Genomic DNA, 18560 nt, shown 5'->3' on the forward strand with positions numbered 1-18560 from the left:
ATTGGCGCTGGCTGAAAATACCACCATTTCTGCGTATGACCCCTGAAAAACAGGGAAACATTAAATGTTTCTCACTGTCATTCTAGCTAGAAGGTGATAGTCCACTCCTAGAGGAAGAGTCTTCCTTTGGGGATTAATTTTGACATTTTTGGCAAACCCTTGTATTACTGAAATGACTGTATGAGCATGCATTTAAACAAGTTAAATATACATACTCAAACAAGGATTGCACAAGCAAGACTGCGTGCACATACATACACATATCCATGCATGTGTACTCACACACATAGAGTGCAGAGACCAGAACTAAAACATGTATTATTATGTAAAATTCAATTTCATACATTCACAGTCCAGGCTCCCCACACCTGACAACAAGGAGGTGCCAAAAGAAATGTGCAGGCCTACAATTTAGCGTAGACTTAAGAATAGCACAGCTAACTGGGCATATATTCTGAAGTATCTTGCCCCAGCAAGAAAAGATAAGCAATTAATTAGGCATCTTGTATAAAATCAGAGGAAATAATACATTAGTGGATGTTACATAGAAGTTATTCCAATAGTAACATGTTAATATGATCAGTAAGCTGTATAATAGTGAATGGAATATGTGATTGAACAACACTTGTATATGTGTATATTTTCCTAGTTTCCAGGAATGAAAATACTGAAACATGTAAAAATAAGACAGTTGATATTTGTGTGTATTTCTGGCACTATCTCTACTATCAGTTGAATATCAGCCCAGGTGACAGCGTTAATAGAGAAGGTAATCTTAACTTCAGAAGAATTTACTTCACCACACACTCAATAGATTTTGAGCCGTTTCTTCTAAAAACTTGGTGACTACCTCAAATCTGGTGACTGTGAAATACTGTCTTCACATGATAGATTACACTGCTTTCTAGGCATTTTAAAACATGCATATTCTTTGCTGAAATTATTTAAAATGATTTAGGCTAATGTAAAACTCAAGCTTTCATTACACAGTAAGTTGAAAGAGAATCCTTAGAAGAAAAGGTTTTCAAATCAAAGCTTTTATTAAGAGAGAAAGCCAGGATCTGGAGATTAAACAGATCCCATCTGGAAACAATTCCCAACTAATGTCCCTACACCTACATAGCACACAAAGCTATATCATGTATATGAACAAACTTGCAATACGTTTACCTAACATACTCCGTAACTGTGCAGTCCAATTAAATGCATTCTCCTTTTATCTGTTGCCATTGTCACATTTTTGTGACTGGTAATACTAAACTGAATTGTGTTCAGGTCAAATCTGGGGGGACTAGACAAGACCAGGATATATTTCTGTTAAGAGTGTTCAAATGATCTCATTCTTTGTACAGAAATTCAGCAGCTCTTACTCAGCAGGAGCAAACTTTATTAATCATTAGTAAAGAATTACACCATATTAAGTAATCAGATATTACTCAGGGTAAGCACTCACAATAAGCAGACATCTTACTCATATATTTGTCAGAATTATCAATAAATGAAACTTCTTACTATATCTACATGTAATAGTCTATACGTAATATTTTTATTCTTCGTCCAAACTAGACTTTTAGTTTATCTGCTTTGAGTCATTGTATGCATACTGTAACTGTAAAAACCCTGTGCAGATTTGCAAAGCAAGCTGCTATCCTAACATGCACTGATAGGGAAAAAATGTTTTTGAACAGCCTGCCAAAGTTCAGAGGTAGCTGAATTCCCTTTAACTGACCTGGGAACCTGTTCATGACAGGTCTTAATACAGGTCTTAAAGATGCAACAGGTTTGCTGAGCAGTTGCACCATTTCAAATTTATGATTCTACAATTCTAAAGCTTTGACAGAATAACATTACGCAGCCCTTAGAACAGTAATCATAGTGGCAGTATTATAGCGAAATGCCATACCATGCTCTGTAGTGTAGAAAGTGTGTTACAAGTACATATTCATTCTTTATACTTACTCTTCTTTTTTTTTATCATCTTTTTTGTCATCTTTCTTTTCCTCTTTCTTTTCCTCCTTCTTTTCCTCTTTCTTTTCCTCTTTAACCTCTTTCTTTTCTTCCTTTTTGCTGTGCAACATAATGTAAGGCTTAGCAACATTACTAATTTTCTACTAGTTAGGGGAGAGGATCAATGGTAAGATAAAAGAAACTATTGACTGGATGCTGGACAGGGTAGGACAGGGTTTCTCAGCAGAACCATTCATCCAACTGGTGTAAATGGTTTACAGACTGAGGCCTCTAGAACTAACAACAGCACATTATTAAACCAGATAACCAGCTGGCTGATTCTGCGCATTAGTCACTCATGTTTTGTTGACTTTTTCATACATCAGTGTACCAGGCTTATTTTAATTAAATGTTACAGTTTGTCTTGCAATGGTTTATAAACTATCAATTCTTGCCATATATGAACCCTCACAGTGCCTGTGGAAGCTTTAGTACTGATTTAATGAAATGAGTCTGTTTCTCCTCTCAAGGTTCTTTAAAACCAACATAGCCACAATTAATTACCTCTGGCTTCAAGAATTGGCTTGGAGAAGAATCCCAGCCAGCGTCTTTGAACAAAGACTGAAAATTCAAAAAAAAGAGGTGTCTCATTTCACTTAACTTCAGACCTCTAAATATGAACTAGCCATTTTACACATGCTTTACAATCAACACAATTAATCCAAACTATTTTAAATCTGTACAGTAGAATATGAAAACTTGTGCCCCCAAAGCACAGTCTCTCCATCAGCTGTAAAGGAAAAATACAGATACAGGTGTCCATATGTGATCAGCTCAGTCATGCTCAAGCTGCTGTCTTTTCAATATTGCCACTGTATTCAAAGCCTGAACATTAAGCATGAAATTCCATCCTCACTAAATAAATCAGAGTTTTGCATAGGCTTAATAGAATCAGGATTGTCCCCATGTTTATTAAGTGATAGTCACACAATAAAACAGAATATATATGGACAACAACTTCTGCCATTATACCTGCACACCACTATATCCTACCATTCCACAGCATCCAGCACAGACCCAAACTACAAGATTTAGTCCCAGATACAGGTTGCCCTAGAGTTCAGCCATACACAGCTTTCAGCTCATAAGAATGCAATGAGCTAGATGCAAAGATGGATCTGATTTACCCCACTCTTAGGCTTATCTAAACGTAACTACAGGGAGCATAACTGGAAGAGAACAGAGCCTTAGTGTTTATTGATCTTCTAGTTGTACACCCACCTCAAACCAAGCAATATTGTTTCATTTACCAAAGCAGATTTCTACACAGCAGCAGGAACTTCTATTCAGGTATTTATTTCTCTACCACCAGCCTCCTGGACTTTTGTGGCTTCTTTTTCAAATCAAATCCACCCCCTAAAGCACCTTCTTACATGGAAAACATGTAAGGATTTCACTATAAATTACTGTGCTTGGTGCCTGATTTGAAACCTAACTCACAACTGCTGTCGTAAGCATTAACATACAGATCAAAGATATTTCAAATGTCTGGCCTCTTACTTGAAAGGAAGAATTACAGGTAAACATAATTTTCAAAGATTACTGCCACTGTACATTCATGATCATCATTACGCAGGGAAAAATAACTTGAGATGGAGAATCATTCAAAAAGTCTCAGTGGTGATGAACTTTGGAAGGAATATTTTGACAATTCCAACTTTCTCCTATATTTTGTTTGGAAACAGGTATCTAATGCTGATACCGCTTCTTCTCTGGCCTAAGATGTCCTTCAAACTCATCTGTCATTACAGGCATTCTTCGTATGTGAGACTCCTCCATTTCCTTGTTCACTGTTCATCTCCCTTTTGAGATAATGTTATCACACTCCAAATACTTTTAGTCTAGCAATGGAAGTCACTCAAAGGAAAAAGTGGGCCATAATCCTCACAATGTTTTCAAAGACTTGGACGCATCACCCAGAGTTTCTCAAGGACAGGCACATCAGGTCTTTTACACACTGAAAAACTCAAAGCTTCAACAGGAAGTGCAACTTTTTTCTTCATCAGTGCTGTTGAATAAACTAGAATACAGTGATTAATAAAACAGTTGTTTGTGCTTATCCTCCTTGACAGCACTACAGTGGCATCTGTTCTGTGTCTTCAGTACACTAAAAGGAGTGAGCATTTTCAGGCTGAGAAAACATATCTTCATCAGTCCTTATAAAAATACTGTTGTAGTCTCTGAATGAATCTAAGATTTACATTTTTCATTTGCCAAGTACTCTGCAAATCAAAATTTTCAGACTGTCAGGAAGGTAGACACAAAAGTGTTGTTTTCTTTTAGGAATAATGAAGCTTTGACTAAATGAAAGTTTTGCCCAAGGTACACAAGTCACTTTCAGAAACAAGATTAAAATGCAGTACTCCCATTCTAATTGGTCCTTCAAGCCCTGACTAGTAGGCCAGGCTTCAGGCTTTTAATGCATTTTTTTAAATTCCCCAAAAAATAAAATGCTGCCCATTTCTATCATTGTTCTCCGTACAATGATTTTCATTTTTATAGTCATGAAACCAAATCAAAATGTTGCTTCAGGAGAAGGAAGACCTCTTGTTCAGATATGTTTATGAAGGTTTTGCAACAAACATCAGTGTTGGGTGATTTTAAATTACAGGAGTTCTTCACCTTTTCAAGAGACTTATTTTTGGACATCTTTTCAAGAGACTATGAGATATTTTGTTAAACATATAAAACAGATTCCAAAGAACAGTTTCTGTTAGCGTTGTTGTGGTGCAAGCCACATTATATTGCCTATGTCACTCTTTCTACATCTACACTAAGAATGTCTGCCTAAACTAAACCACGCATTTTAGAAAGATGCTCAGTTTTCATTCAGATTGAACATACAAAAGGTATTTTTGGTACCCTGCTGAGCATCAACTTCTCATGTAACAACCTGAAATTTTGGAAGGACTTGATTTGCAAAAAGGACTGGTATGTTAACAGAGGAAAGACATTGTTAGAAGATGAACACATGGATCTCATTTAAAAACTGAATCATTAACAAATCTATTGGCAATGCAGTAAAAATCAGCCAGCTGAACTAGATGAGGTAGGGACTAAATGCTTAATTAATCAAATTCACTCCTGGAGAGGTAAAGGCAACTGAGGAGAAAAAGGAGTTAACGGGGAACATGAAGGATGCTTCTAGAATTGACAAAACAAGACCTTTCTCTGTAATTAAACTATATACTTAGGAAGGGCTTAGGAAGAGATAAACAGGAATATATACTACAAATATTACTAGGCTGAAAAGGGAAAAAGAGAAGGAGCTAGTGGCAGAAAGATGTTCAGAAGTTATCAGTACTTACTCTTCATTGGTGTTGTTACTATAGTTGACATTAAAACTGGCCAAGGGCCAGTGACTGCAGCAGGTTAAATAAAACACATTAAAAAGCGTGAAAGACTGTTAGCATTTCATATATACATTTACTAACATGACAGACTGACTTACTAGCCTCTCAGATATGTACTGATAAGATCAGGAAGGTCAACTATGACTGCAATGATAAGCCCTTCTGCATAAATATTTTCAGGCACTCGTTTCCCTTTATCATGTGCTGGGCATACATGTTTGTGACCACATCTGATGCCTGAAGCTTGTTCTCAGGCATATTAGAGCATGGCAACACGTACCTCACTATTTATAGCCTTGTACCCATCTGGCTGCTATTTTAAGCTTTCTTCAATCCTTTAAAGTCCTATTCACAGATGCAGTGCCAAGGCTGCTGGACAAATAACAAGCATACCTACCAGTGCTGCAGAATTAAACTTCCACGAGAGCACAACTGGGAGCTACTGTCACATGGCAACAGTGTAAATCTGAGAAGGCAAAGATAGACACTTCCAACTTCACTTCTAATAGCTTTTATATAGAGGTTTGTTGGCCCAGGATCAATGCTGTCCTCTCTAATGACTTTTAATCTGCAGTTGCTACTGATCCAGAAGTCTGAAAAATCTCTTGCCCGCTGGCTTGAGTGACTGGAGGATAGCAGTCTGGCTAATTCAAGGAAATGTGTTAGGAATGCGGATTTACTCTGCGTTTGAGCTGAATTTCTAAGGAGCAGATCAAGTGAAGAAGATAACAGGGCTCTGCTGGCCTGCCACAAGTCAAGGTGACCTGTACTACCACGCATTGCCCTTTAAAGGTTCTTCCTTTAATCTGAACTAGTAGCTGAGATTTTGAAACAAATCTCAGATGACTGATGGCTTGCTTACCTATCAATCCAGCTATCCAAAAAGCTATAGGAACTTGTGCATCTTGGGACTTTGTTGACCACTTTTAGTTGGAGTTTTATTTAAATCACTAAGTTATATATTCATAAAGTAATAGTAATTTATAAATTCAAAAGACTGGAAACACATAAAGGTTTTTCTTGATGGCCTGGGTTGCTTTATTAGAAAAAAATGCTCAAGAGAAGACTGAATTTGCCTTCCATATCAAAGACTGAATATATGCCAATGAGTTCAGTCAGCAGCCAAAAGATTTTCTCATTTCTGCATCAGAAGCCTTCTGTAACATTAACAACTGAACTCTTGAGTAGGTGTAACTGAACAATGATGCATTTTGCACAACTACTTGTTTGGAGTTTCCTGGCACTAGCTACTAATGTGTGTAACAAGAGTGTCCTGAGAAGTCACAACTTGCAGCACCCTGAATCCTTGAAATGGGAACTGAATTCATCCTCAATGGAGAGGAGTTCAGCAACAGCAACTTGGCAGATCACACAGATCAATACAGCCTTTTATAAAAGGTTTCCCATATAGGCAGCATACAACACTATTCTACTTCTGAGAAACTGTTCTGCCTGAAGCAGCATGATCAAAACCCTCTACTTCAGGATCTCCGCCAAGCTGCTTTTGAGGGAGAATGAAAAATTCTGCTGAAAGCTGTAATACTTCAGTGTGTGATTAGATTACTGCATTAGATACTCTGTTTCTCTCCCAGGCTAAACTCCATATAAAGCTCTCATCTTGATCACAGAAAAAATACCTTAATCTCTGTCTTCCTCCTTTAAAGTACAAACACATCTTACCTGTTCAGTCTCCCAGGTTGCTCATCGATGCCCAAACTGGCATGGATTTTATTTTGCCTACTGGACACCTCTACAAGCTCTGGCCCTCGGATACGCTCCAGGAAAGAATCAGGCCTTTGGTCTTCATGATGTAAATGTCTTGTAGCCCATGATCTCAGAGATACAACAAACTGTGAGAGCCTGCAAGGAACAGACATGCAATATTGACTGAACTAGACGAGAAAATCAGATGGCTTAAACTTTCTCCCCATAAAGCAGTCCAGGAGGACTTTTCTCCACTTGTACACCTGCCGCAGGAATGGAGCTTGATGGGTTCATTCTGTGAACCTAGTCATTTCCCAGAGTTTCATACATCACCTTGCATAGTGGATCACGTAACTCACACATAATCCCTAGTTGACTGTCTCAGTACTGCAGCAACAACAGATTAGTATTGATTAAAAGTAGGTTGCCAAATAGCTGGGATGAGGAAGCTGATGAAAATCTCTGACATTATGTAACAATATGAGGATCCTGGACTGACAGAAGTAGGAGATATAAAATACTCAGAAGATCACACGCTTAAGAGCTGGTATATACAGTGGGGACAAAAGCTGAATAGTTAGTGAGGGACTTTTAAATAAGGAACAATAAGAATTCAGCCACTTTCCCTTTGATTTTAAAGGGTCTGAATGTAGATCTATAGCAAAAATAATTTCATGATATTGTTTTATAAACCTTATCTTTCCTTACCCTCATATTTAACTTTTGACCTTGGGTGATTTTCACATGCTGTGTCTTCTGTGTATTCTTCTGGGTAGACAATACAATCCACTCATCACAGTATCTAATATACTGTGTGTATTTCAAACCATTAATAACAACAGGAGAACAAATCATCAGTGAGAACCATTAATTGACTATTGCATGCAAATTCACCTGCTTCATTAAAAAAACTGCTTCCTAATCCTAAATTTCAAGCAGAACATTAAAATGTGCAAAAAATTATGACACTAGACTTAATTTATCCCTCAATTATTATGCTTCTTTTTCTGTTTCCAATAATCCACATTATGAATTCTTGCATTTTTTGTGGGAAAGTTCAAAAGTAAATGATGTTTATGAAAAAAAATGAAAATAATGGAGACTGAAATCTACAACATAGATTTTATTTACTACCAACACAATATTCTGTATTATTTCCCATAAGCAGTCCAGTCTGGACAAAGGTAGTATTATTTCAGTTTCCCATATTGGCCTCAGAAATACTATAATGGAATACTGAACAATGCGTAACTTCTCAAAGAACTTTAGGGCTTCTCAAGGAAATCTCTTTACATTCTCTCAGTATTGGTTAAAATTATATATGCTGAGAATCCACAGAGAGGCCTGTGATGACATGACCAACTTAAATCTTATTATAAAGTATATCTTCTTGAGTGTAGTTCTTAAGGGTCTAATGCTACAGCATCTCAAATATTTGGCCCAAGATCTCTTACTCTGAGAGAAAAAGAACAAAAAAAGGCAGGAACAATATCGCCTATCAGAAATCAGAAAGACGTATTTCTAGTTCCTCATTCCTACGCCAAGACTGTATCATACAAATCATCTAATACTTTCAACAATTAAGAGAATTCAAGGTCTACCTAAGACACAAAAGAAGAACATAACACTCCACATAAAAGTCAGAGATTAATTACTAGATTCATCATCCTATTGAAAGAAAGCTAAAAAACACAAAATTAACCTCCAAAATTTTTCTCTGCCTGTAGACCTCAGCTTTCTTACATTAAGACCTAAAACATTTTGATGAGACACAGACCCATTAGTTAAAGAGCCAAACAAATTTTACAATCTAAGATTGAAAACTTCTCTATTTGAACAAAGAAATACTCCTTTCTGGTTTCTGCCATGACATATTATCTCCACCCTTTTTGTACTTTTTATCTCAAATTAAAAACTCTGAGTGAAATCTGACAAACAATGTTTTTTTACGTCCTTCAGAATTTGCATTAAATAGGCATATTATGTTGCCATGACATCTAAATTGCTAAGCATTCATGTTTTCATCTCAGGCTTCCTTGTAGGTTCTGGGCATAAGTAATTCTAGTCGCACATACATGTAATTCAAACTGTTCTGAAAAGGAATAAAGAATATAAACAAGGATTTAAAAGAAAGTTATCAAACACAGTTTATATATATATACATACACACATATACGCATATATTTTTACACACAACACACACACACACACACACATATCTTCTACCTAAAACCAATTGCTTGCAGACTTAGTAATCTACACACAGCAGTGTTACTATCTGACAACCCAACAGGCAAAGGCAAGTTTATTCTCCACTGTCCAAAATGCTGAAATGTAAACTGCGCTCTTTAAGTGACTAGTTTTGTAACCAATTATTCTTTGCTCTTCAAAATATTCTATAGTTAAACTGAGTATGTTCTGTAGCAAATGTATCAACGGTATCAGAGGACAGATAGAGCTCTGTAGTTTCAGCTGGAATTATTTAAATCAGATACAGAAACTCTGAATCAGAAAAGGACTTCAGCACAATGTGCCCTTGTGGCCAAGAAGGCCAATGGTCTCCTGGGGTACATTAGGAAGAGTGCTGCCAGCAGGTGGAGGGAGGTGATCCTGTCCCTCTACTCAGCCCTGGGGAGGCCTCATCTCAAGTACTGTGTCCAGTTCTGGGCTCCCCAGGACAAAGAGACATGGAGTTACAGGAGAGAGTCCAGCATAGAGCTACAAAGATGATCAGAGGGCTGGAGCATCTGCCCTGTGAGGAACAGCTGCAAGAGCTGGACCTCTTCAGCCTGGGGAAGAGAAGACTGAGGGGGGATCTGATCAACGTGTACGAGTACCTGAAGGGAGGGTGTCGAGGGGACGGGGACAAACTCTTTTCAGTTGTCCCATGTGACAGGACAAGAGGCAATGGGTAGAAATTGAAGCACAGGAAGTTCTTCCTGACCGTGAGGGGGAATTTCTTCCCTGTGAGAGTGATGGAGCACTGGAGCAGGTTGCCCAGAGAGGTTGTGGAGTCTCCTTCTCTGGAGATCTTCAAGGCCCACCTGGATGCAACCCTGTCTAACATGGTCTAGGTGCCCCTGCTTGAGCAGGGAGGTTGGACAGGATGATCTCCAGAGGTCCCTTCCAACCTTACTGATTCTATGATTCTATGACTTGCCCTACTTCAGGAACATTTTTAGGTTTACGTAAAGTAAATGACTTAAGCAAAATTTAGCCTAGATTGACTCTGTTCAGTAAGGCTCCCTATGTATCGTAAACATAACAAGATTCTAAAAATATATAGCAACCCTTGCACTCCCAACACAAAAGCCCCTGTCTCCTCCCTTGTCAAAGCCAACCACCAACAATGGAACAATCATTATGTTATATTTGACAGGAAACTAACATTGCATTAGCGATCAGCCAGAACCAAATACTCGTTTACTTTACAGTCTGACCTCATTTTAAGTATTTCCTCAGTATTCAATATATTTTCAGAGCTGATCATGTAAATAAATCTTTTCTCTTGTTTAGACTAATCTGTGTGAGTTCACTCAGCACCTCTAGGTTTCTAAAAATTGTAGAAGTACACAATCAAAGTCAAAAGCAGCTTCTGTTGATTTTACAGACTTTTTTCAGGTGGACTCCTTCCATTTTTCTTGGAAAGTGACAGCGCTTCATTTACCTCCAAATTGTGATTAGACATTTTCAAGCATGTTACACTTAGTAATAGAAATGGCATTCATTAGCACATTACCTTGCTATTGCTCCTCTACCTGCGAATGAGCTTGTCTGGGATTCAGGTAGGCCTCTTCCCTCCACAGAAATGACCCTCTGCAATTCAGAAGATGTATCCTCACAAAGTGAATGGGTTCTGCAAAAGCAATTTTTTAAAGAATTTTTAAGAATTCCACACTGCTTCCTGTAGATTTCCTCCCATCCAATTCCTTCCACCACTGCATCAAAAAACAATGTGGTAAATTAGTCTTTTTCTAAAAGGATATGCTAAATATAAAGCTAATTCTATGCTCCCACTTTTCTGGAAACTCCCAACACTTAATGAAGTCAGGTAAGGTTCTGGCATCCCAGCAAGCTCAGAAGCTGATTCTTCACTGGTAAATACTTCCCTGGTGTGCAGATACATCATACGGGAAAGCAACATTTGCTACTCTAAAACCTTCTTAAAGCATCAGCAACTTTCATTCAACACGGAGTCCAACATCTCTAGGGGACGTTATAGCAACTTCCCACTGCTTTTTTTCAGTGTTGTTCTTCCAGATATTGTTTGCGTTTAACAGTCTGGAATTCCTATCAATGTTCTTCCTTTTAGGATTCAAAGCAAACACACCTCTCTTTTCCTTTCGCTCCTGGCTGACTTGAAAGGGAAAAATTATGATTTTACAGTAGTTAGCCCTGAATAGCATCATTGCCCTTCATACTAGCCTCTTGCAACCAGCTGCATGACTGCAGGCTTAATGCTACTTGCTTCATAAAGGAAAGTTCTCCTATTGCAAAGCAGAACAGACTACAGATCTTCAAAGCTGTTTTTGTGTGATGAGATGAGGCACTTCAAGCTATTGCCACATGGAAGAAAACAAGACAACAACTCAGTTGCACACAATAGGACATAGTGATTATAACATAAAGCCATGTGCAGTGCCTGCCAGCTCCCATGGATTCCCATAATTGTAAGACTGCCTATTAGCACTAAAATAATTAGGATTTAAGAAAAGCAGATAAAACTTTGGCCTCCTCTTCTTCCAGTTTTGAAACTGATTTCATTGGAACAAGGACTTTATCAAAGCTTGCTCTGGATCTCTCTATTTGTCTCCTGGGTTTTTCTTTGTGTTTTTCTTTCTTTAGGATTCACTTTTGCAAGATTGCATCACATTCAGTAAAGATCACTCTTCCCCCTTTGTAATGCAAGAAAGGATTCTCACGTTGCTCAGGACTGTCAGAAAAAGACCAATTACAATGATATTTGCAAAAATTTTTTAAGAACTGGCAACAACATGCCTACCAGCAGGCAATTAGCAACTGAGTTTTGTATGTACTCACAGCAGAGGAACTGACAGAGAATCAGAACTTTATTATTTCTCCACAAAGAACCACGCCACAAAATCTAGGTCCAGAAACCTCTAGAATTCTCAACTGCTTAATTGTTTTCTTCTTTTCTTTTAATAAGAGGATACCAGTAGACACTGGTACTGAAAAAGCGTCATAACTTGGTTTATGTTGTGCTGAGAATACTGTGGATGTCAAAGCCAGCATTGCTTCTGAAGAATGAACAAACTCTTGGAAGAGAAATCTGTTAAAGATTACCAGACATGTAGAAACTATGTTCAGCTCAAAAAGTCTCCTGAGCTGGAGACTGAGACAGTATTGAAAGAAAGTATGTTGCAGACACTTGCATTTTGCCCTCTTATTTTTGACAAAGTATCTGCTTACAGCCCTGCTGGAAAAAGGATATTGAACTAGATAGTCTTTTACACTGCACCACTTTGGCTATTTTAAAGTCTGCAATATTCCTTTTCATAGAAAAATATACATCTTTTCTGATCTTAGACAGTACTGAATTCTAATATTGCTAGTACTCTTCCTACTTGCCAATCTTTCTGGCAAGTCCTGAAAACACATTTCTTTAAAAGAAGACAGTGAGAGTTCTCAGTAAATAGTTTCAAGCTTCAGAATTCAGTTGTGAAAAAAACATATTTGGAAGAAATATATAGCCTTAAAGGAGGCTTAAGGGTTAAAAGTGTATGTCCAAGCAGTTATATGACTCAGATAATGAGGAGTACCTCACTAACTTGCAGTAAATCAAATACTTTTAGTGACTATATACTAAGTTGTTATATTTCCTCTAAATGCAGGTAATTAAGTATCAGGGTCACAAAAGAAAGTGATTAGTAATACAGAAAACACAGATTAAAACACCTCACAGAGGTCAGACCCAGCAGATCAAGCCAGTGAGATTTCTGCTGAAGCCTCAGAGGGAGATTAATTTCAATTTTAGTCACCACCAAAAGATGTTCTATTTTGATATAATTGTGCTGGCTTATGAGTAAGAATACAAGCCAGGCAGCAGGTGAGACTTGGTATCCAAAAGGCACTATTAACTAGCCTTCCTCATTTGTTTCTTTTTTTGCAAATTTTTTTTGGTCCCAGTCTCCTTTACTGCTAACTCTATTGTGCTTAGGCATCTGCTGATAATGTAAAGCTAAGACTGCAAATCCCAGATTTGTTTCGAAGAAATGCCTAGAAAAACTATGCAGAATAATACAGAGATAGCTGAGTGAGCCCTGAACAAGCTAGGTCAGATGCTAAAAGGAATACGCTGCATCCTACTAGCTCCATTTACCAGCGTAGAGTCACGCATGTTAAGTACATCAGCTGTCAAAGGCTGTGTGTGCACAGCAGTCACCTCCACACTCCTCAGCAGTCTGGAAAAGCTGCGCTCCATTGTCCCTACACAAACTCATGGTATTTTGTACCTCTGTAACATCCTCTAAAATCTTGGCAACTGCCTGTCTTCTTGCTATCAATAGCTATAGGGAACCCTGCACTCTGCACCCTCCACGAGGCATGCCCAAGGCTCTGTGTTTGATTTTGGCTGCCACTGAGGATGTGGCCTTCGGTGTTCAGCAATAGAAGTATGCTGAAGAAATAATTTTTTTAGTCTTGTCAAAACAAGTTGGTATGCTTAATGTGACCTAATCTGATCATCTGCAGGTCTGATCCAGAGTCCCATAAAATTGATGAAAGAATTTTCAATGATTTAAATGACTCTTGGGTCAGATCCCTACCAATAAGTAGCCAGACATATTCAATGGAAAATTGATACCTTCTGCTACTCCAACAAAATCTGCTAAGTTGTAGGAGACAATGGTAAAACTCTCAGATTCAACCGCTGGAATCACAATTGGATGGGATTATGGACTCAATGAAAATTTTAAAGTCTGTATTTTGTTTTTTGTTGCTTGACTTTTTTCAAAAAAAAAAATTTTTATTAGTCTGTACATGCACCAAGACTTTCCCTAATTAGGTTTACGTTGTAAATAAATATAACAATTCATAAGTAAACTCATTATTATGTTCTAAGGTTTTAGATATAAAACGTACAGACAGGAAAATCAAAATTGTTTGGTGGAAACAGTACTAAAGGGGTTGAATTTCACTTTTACAAATACAGCTTATGTATATCTGTAACAAGATCAGAAAACAATACACAAAAGACTCCACTGGATAACCCTTACACAAGCATCTGTCCAACATTACACAGCATAATCATAAATATATTCCACTTTAATTCACAAAAATGTGAATCAAAAAGAAAACCTAAAATGAACTTTTCTATTATTGTAATTCCATATTGTAACACTCAGATATTCGTTCCTGACTTCTCTCAATCCTGTTCAGACGACACAAGATGCCTCATTTGCCAATTGGCTTTACATCAATGCAGAGGGACAGTTATCAAATGGAGCGTTTGATGTAACATCTTCAAAGCACGTTTCACTTTTTATTGGTCTCTCTGGTCTCATATCTGCAACAAACCAGTAATATTGCCATTGCTATCCAAGGTTATTACATGGTCTGAAATGAACATGCGAACACGCAACATACCAAGAAACAGAGAGCAGGTTACACAGCAGAAACACCAGATGGTGCCTCCTGGGCTTACATTGGAAGACATTGTATTTTCACAGGGTAGCCAAGTCATTGCATCTTAGAGACAACTAAGAGAAGCTGAGGTTTCTGCTCCTCGCCTCAAGGGCTCTCACATCTCTCTCTTCAGCTCTCTGAAGGCTACCTTACTCCCGTAAGTCCTTCTGAATAAAAGGTACTACCCAGATTTCTGAGGGTGGGATTTCACTCCAGGTATGAGCTGGGAACATAAGCTTCCATTACAGTCAACTGAGGTCTTAGAGACTGATTCAGTTGCCTCAATACAGGAGTCTAGTACCATTTGGAATACCTTAAAGTACTTTATCTGATCTCTCCAGAGGACACAGATCTCACATCATATCCACTAGCCCCAGCTAGATGTGTCAGATATTCTAGGATAGCTCAAATAGCTTTAGATACCTATGTTTAGGTAACTGAATACTTCCCATAATCAATATAGTCAAAGGAGCCTGAAGAGCTATTCGACTTCAAAGTACACTGAACAGTTCCCTAGGGTCCACTGACTACTAGTATTGACTAAATTTCCACTGATGATAGGGGAAGATAGTGAGACACCTACTCACACATAGACAGTGAAATTCAGACGTTTACAGTGCTGAACCCGATGTCCAACACCTAAATAGGCAGACTGTGTCTGTAAGCTAATTTGCTGCCTCTCCTACATGAGATGCTTTCATAGAGAAGCTGGATTTTAAAAATCAATACCCCACTTTTTGTTTTGTTGATTTTTGTTTTATAAAATGGGCTCGACTTATAGTGCACTTTACTGTAATGCTAGGGGCACATGAACCATCTACTTCTGCTTAATAGAGGATGAGAGCTTCAAGATCACCAACAGCTTTCTTTTAACTATTTCAGTGTATGCTTTGCCTTGATAATACATCATTCTGCGAAAGAAAAGCACTTAAGCACATCCTAAGCATTGAGCATAAATTTAACACCCACTGACTTTAATGGGAATAAGTAATGATGTGCTTAATTGCATTGTAGAACTACAGCTAAGAGGAGCTACAGCAAGACAAAGGCAAAGGAGAAATCTAACTAGTCTAGAAAATCTGTATTTTCTGAAGTCTATAGTTTTAAATTTTACTACAAGACAGGCGAGCTACAATCTCAGATAGGCTTCTTTCCTTTGGGAAAGATTTACTTTAAATCAAAATGGAAATTAAAGAACATATATCAGAATTTTGTCCGAGATGTAGGTTAAACACCAGTGTCCCACATCGCTCTTCAACATAAAGATCTGAAGATGAAAGTTTCTATTCTATTTGATAATGACTGAAGCCTTAGTACAGATCTTGGAATGAAAAACATCTTTTGATGTTTGTGACAGACAATACCCGCAACAATTACATTTAATTGTCTTCATATCCCAGTTTTCCAGATCCACTACTAATCTTTTTAATCATTCTGGATTTCCTGAAATTCCCTTGAGTCTTCATTCCCATTTTCATTTCAGGCAAAAAGACTTCGTGTTTGCAAAATGGAATGGAATGAAATGCTTTTGTTTTGCATAATAAACTATGAATTTGTCTTCTGGTAAATACCAATCACATTCTTACAGATTGAGCAGTCTAAACAACATTGTCTTCTAATAAGTACATATATAGTTTTGCATGTATAGATTTTTTTTTGAAATAAGGATGTTATATATACTTACTGGCAATCACTTTAGCAATACAGCAACAATTAAGTATGAGATGTCTTTTACAGAGTGAGCTTGTATCTTTTTATTTCTCTATAAATTCTTTGTAATAATGCTGATCACAGCAAACAGCATGTTTTAAATAAATCCGTTTTCAGGATCATCATCATCCTGATAAAGTGCAATTCATATTTCAGTGTCTTTAGCTGGCATAATTTAGTCATTGCCTCTGAAGCTGCAGCTGATTGTGATCATCTGATTCTACATTTACAACCACACTTTCACATCACTGCAAGTAATTCCACTCTCCAAGCTGTCAATCACTGATATTCTCTCCTAAAAGGATGTAAGAGAAAGAAGGGAAGAAAGAGGCTCATTTTGATCTGTGTATTCCCTGTTTCTGAGATACCACTGTAAATGGAGAGAAAGGAACATGGCCCTTGAAGATCTCCCAAGGAGACTATGAGGTAGTATAACTAAGTCAAGCAGGCCATACTGCACAAAATAAAAACAGCTCCATTTTCACTAACGTAGATATGTCAACATGCCAGACAACACCATGTAAGCAATGGAGGAAGAGAAAAAAAAAATCTGCATGGGGACAGGGATCACATCTATACTACATGTTAGGAGCTTGAAATCCAAAATCATTACAATACTGGCAGTTCTATCAGTCCAACAGGCTTCTGAATACTGTAGTCTGGGAGCACATTTTATCAGCAAGAGACAGTCTGACCTGGCCAAAATAGCCGAGGCAGTTGATCATAGCAGGCTAAAAAGCAAGCTATGCACTTTTGCAAGCTATTAAGGTGCTACGGAGCATTACATAATTTCTTGCAGGCACACTGGATTCGTCCAGACTGGAAAATGGCTGGTATTGTGTAACGTACAAGTACATGCTCACTGACACATTTTACGTAGTCACTTTAAAACTACCTAAACAGAGGAAGAGGAAAACAAAGGAACTGTTACAGTTCTACTGTGCAGTGAGAGACTCTGAAAAGCCAACATAAAAATGTCAATATTCTTTATATGCCATATATGCTCCCTAACACAGGATTCAGGGAATTTGCAGATACTACTTTTAAAAACCTTCCCAAGGCTCTTCACTTCATGGCACTGGGAGGATCCCTTTTTCTCCAAATCCCATAGGTTTTCTCACCACAGACCCTGCAATCTGAGCAGTAACTTCAGAAAGGGGGTTCTCCTTATTGGGTTTATGCTATTCCAACCAATGTGAGGATGGGATTTATTCCTGAAGTAATATAGGTTCTAGCTCCACAACTTCAAGACATGATAACTTCCCTGTTGTCATCTCTTCTGTACTTTGGGTACTCACCATTAAAAGTCAGTTAAGTGTACTGGGTTAACAAGAAGATGCTACTGCACTCCCACAATGCAGAGCTACAGGGATACCATAAATTAAATTACGCAGCAGTGTTAGTTCTCTTGACTGTGATGAAAGAAATATATTACCTGATAAAGCCATTTTCAATCCTTTCAATGTCTTCATCAGTATTTCTGACAGACAGCCTGTGCATACCAGTGTAGGAGTGCTGCGTGTTGATTTTTGCCATTTTGCTTTACATATCAACATCTAAGTGATAGCTGAAACAGGAGAAAAAAAAGCATTTGGTACAGACAGCAACAGAAATGTGCTCAGCACTTAAAAAGTGGGGTTTTTAAAAGCAACGGAACAGCAAAAAGTAAATTTGACCATTTGAAGAAAAGTCATTCCTTGATTTATTGCATTAGACAGGAAAACCACTACTAAAAATGCAACAAAGAAAATTCATCAAAACCAAAGAAAAGGGTTACATGGCACAATGTATTTTTTTATTCTCTGAGGTTTATGAATACCCACATTGTCATGCATATTATCCATAACGAAAATGCATTTTAAATCCTGTTAAAAGAAGATTAAGTTTAGAAAATCAAGAAAAAAACGAGGTGATACAGGTGCTAGAACAACCTATTCAACCTATTCAACCGTAACTTGATCTTGCTGTTTTAATCTACATCTCTTCTATCATGAAGTTTTTAATTGCAAAATTGCATATTTACAAAACAAAAAATTAATCAAAACTTATGCTCCAGCTTAAAATATACCATGCATTAATTGTGTATTATGTAGTAATTATTCTTCCATTACCTCTTCTTGTATCGTTTTCATTATAAGATTT

The 18560-nt window shown here is 37.6% G+C and overlaps 1 protein-coding gene across 2 annotated transcripts in view; it reads right to left on the reverse strand.

Moving 5' to 3' along the window:
- CNGA3 (cyclic nucleotide gated channel subunit alpha 3) overlaps positions 1–18560 on the reverse strand; it is a 36734-nt gene that overhangs the window by 8055 nt on the left and 10119 nt on the right. For both annotated transcript variants that reach the window (XM_062601575.1, XM_062601574.1), the window contains exons 2-5: positions 17854–17985; positions 10804–10920; positions 7041–7220; positions 1960–2067 (exon numbers count right to left, since the gene is read on the reverse strand). In XM_062601575.1, coding sequence (XP_062457559.1) covers positions 1960–2067; positions 7041–7220; positions 10804–10920; positions 17854–17954 — 506 coding nt within the window. In that variant the 5' untranslated portion in view covers positions 17955–17985. The remainder of the gene's footprint in view (positions 1–1959; positions 2068–7040; positions 7221–10803; positions 10921–17853; positions 17986–18560) is intronic.

The sequence above is a fragment of the Rhea pennata genome, chromosome 1 (assembly GCF_028389875.1).
Source record: "Rhea pennata isolate bPtePen1 chromosome 1, bPtePen1.pri, whole genome shotgun sequence".
Classification (NCBI taxonomy): domain Eukaryota; kingdom Metazoa; phylum Chordata; class Aves; order Rheiformes; family Rheidae; genus Rhea; species Rhea pennata.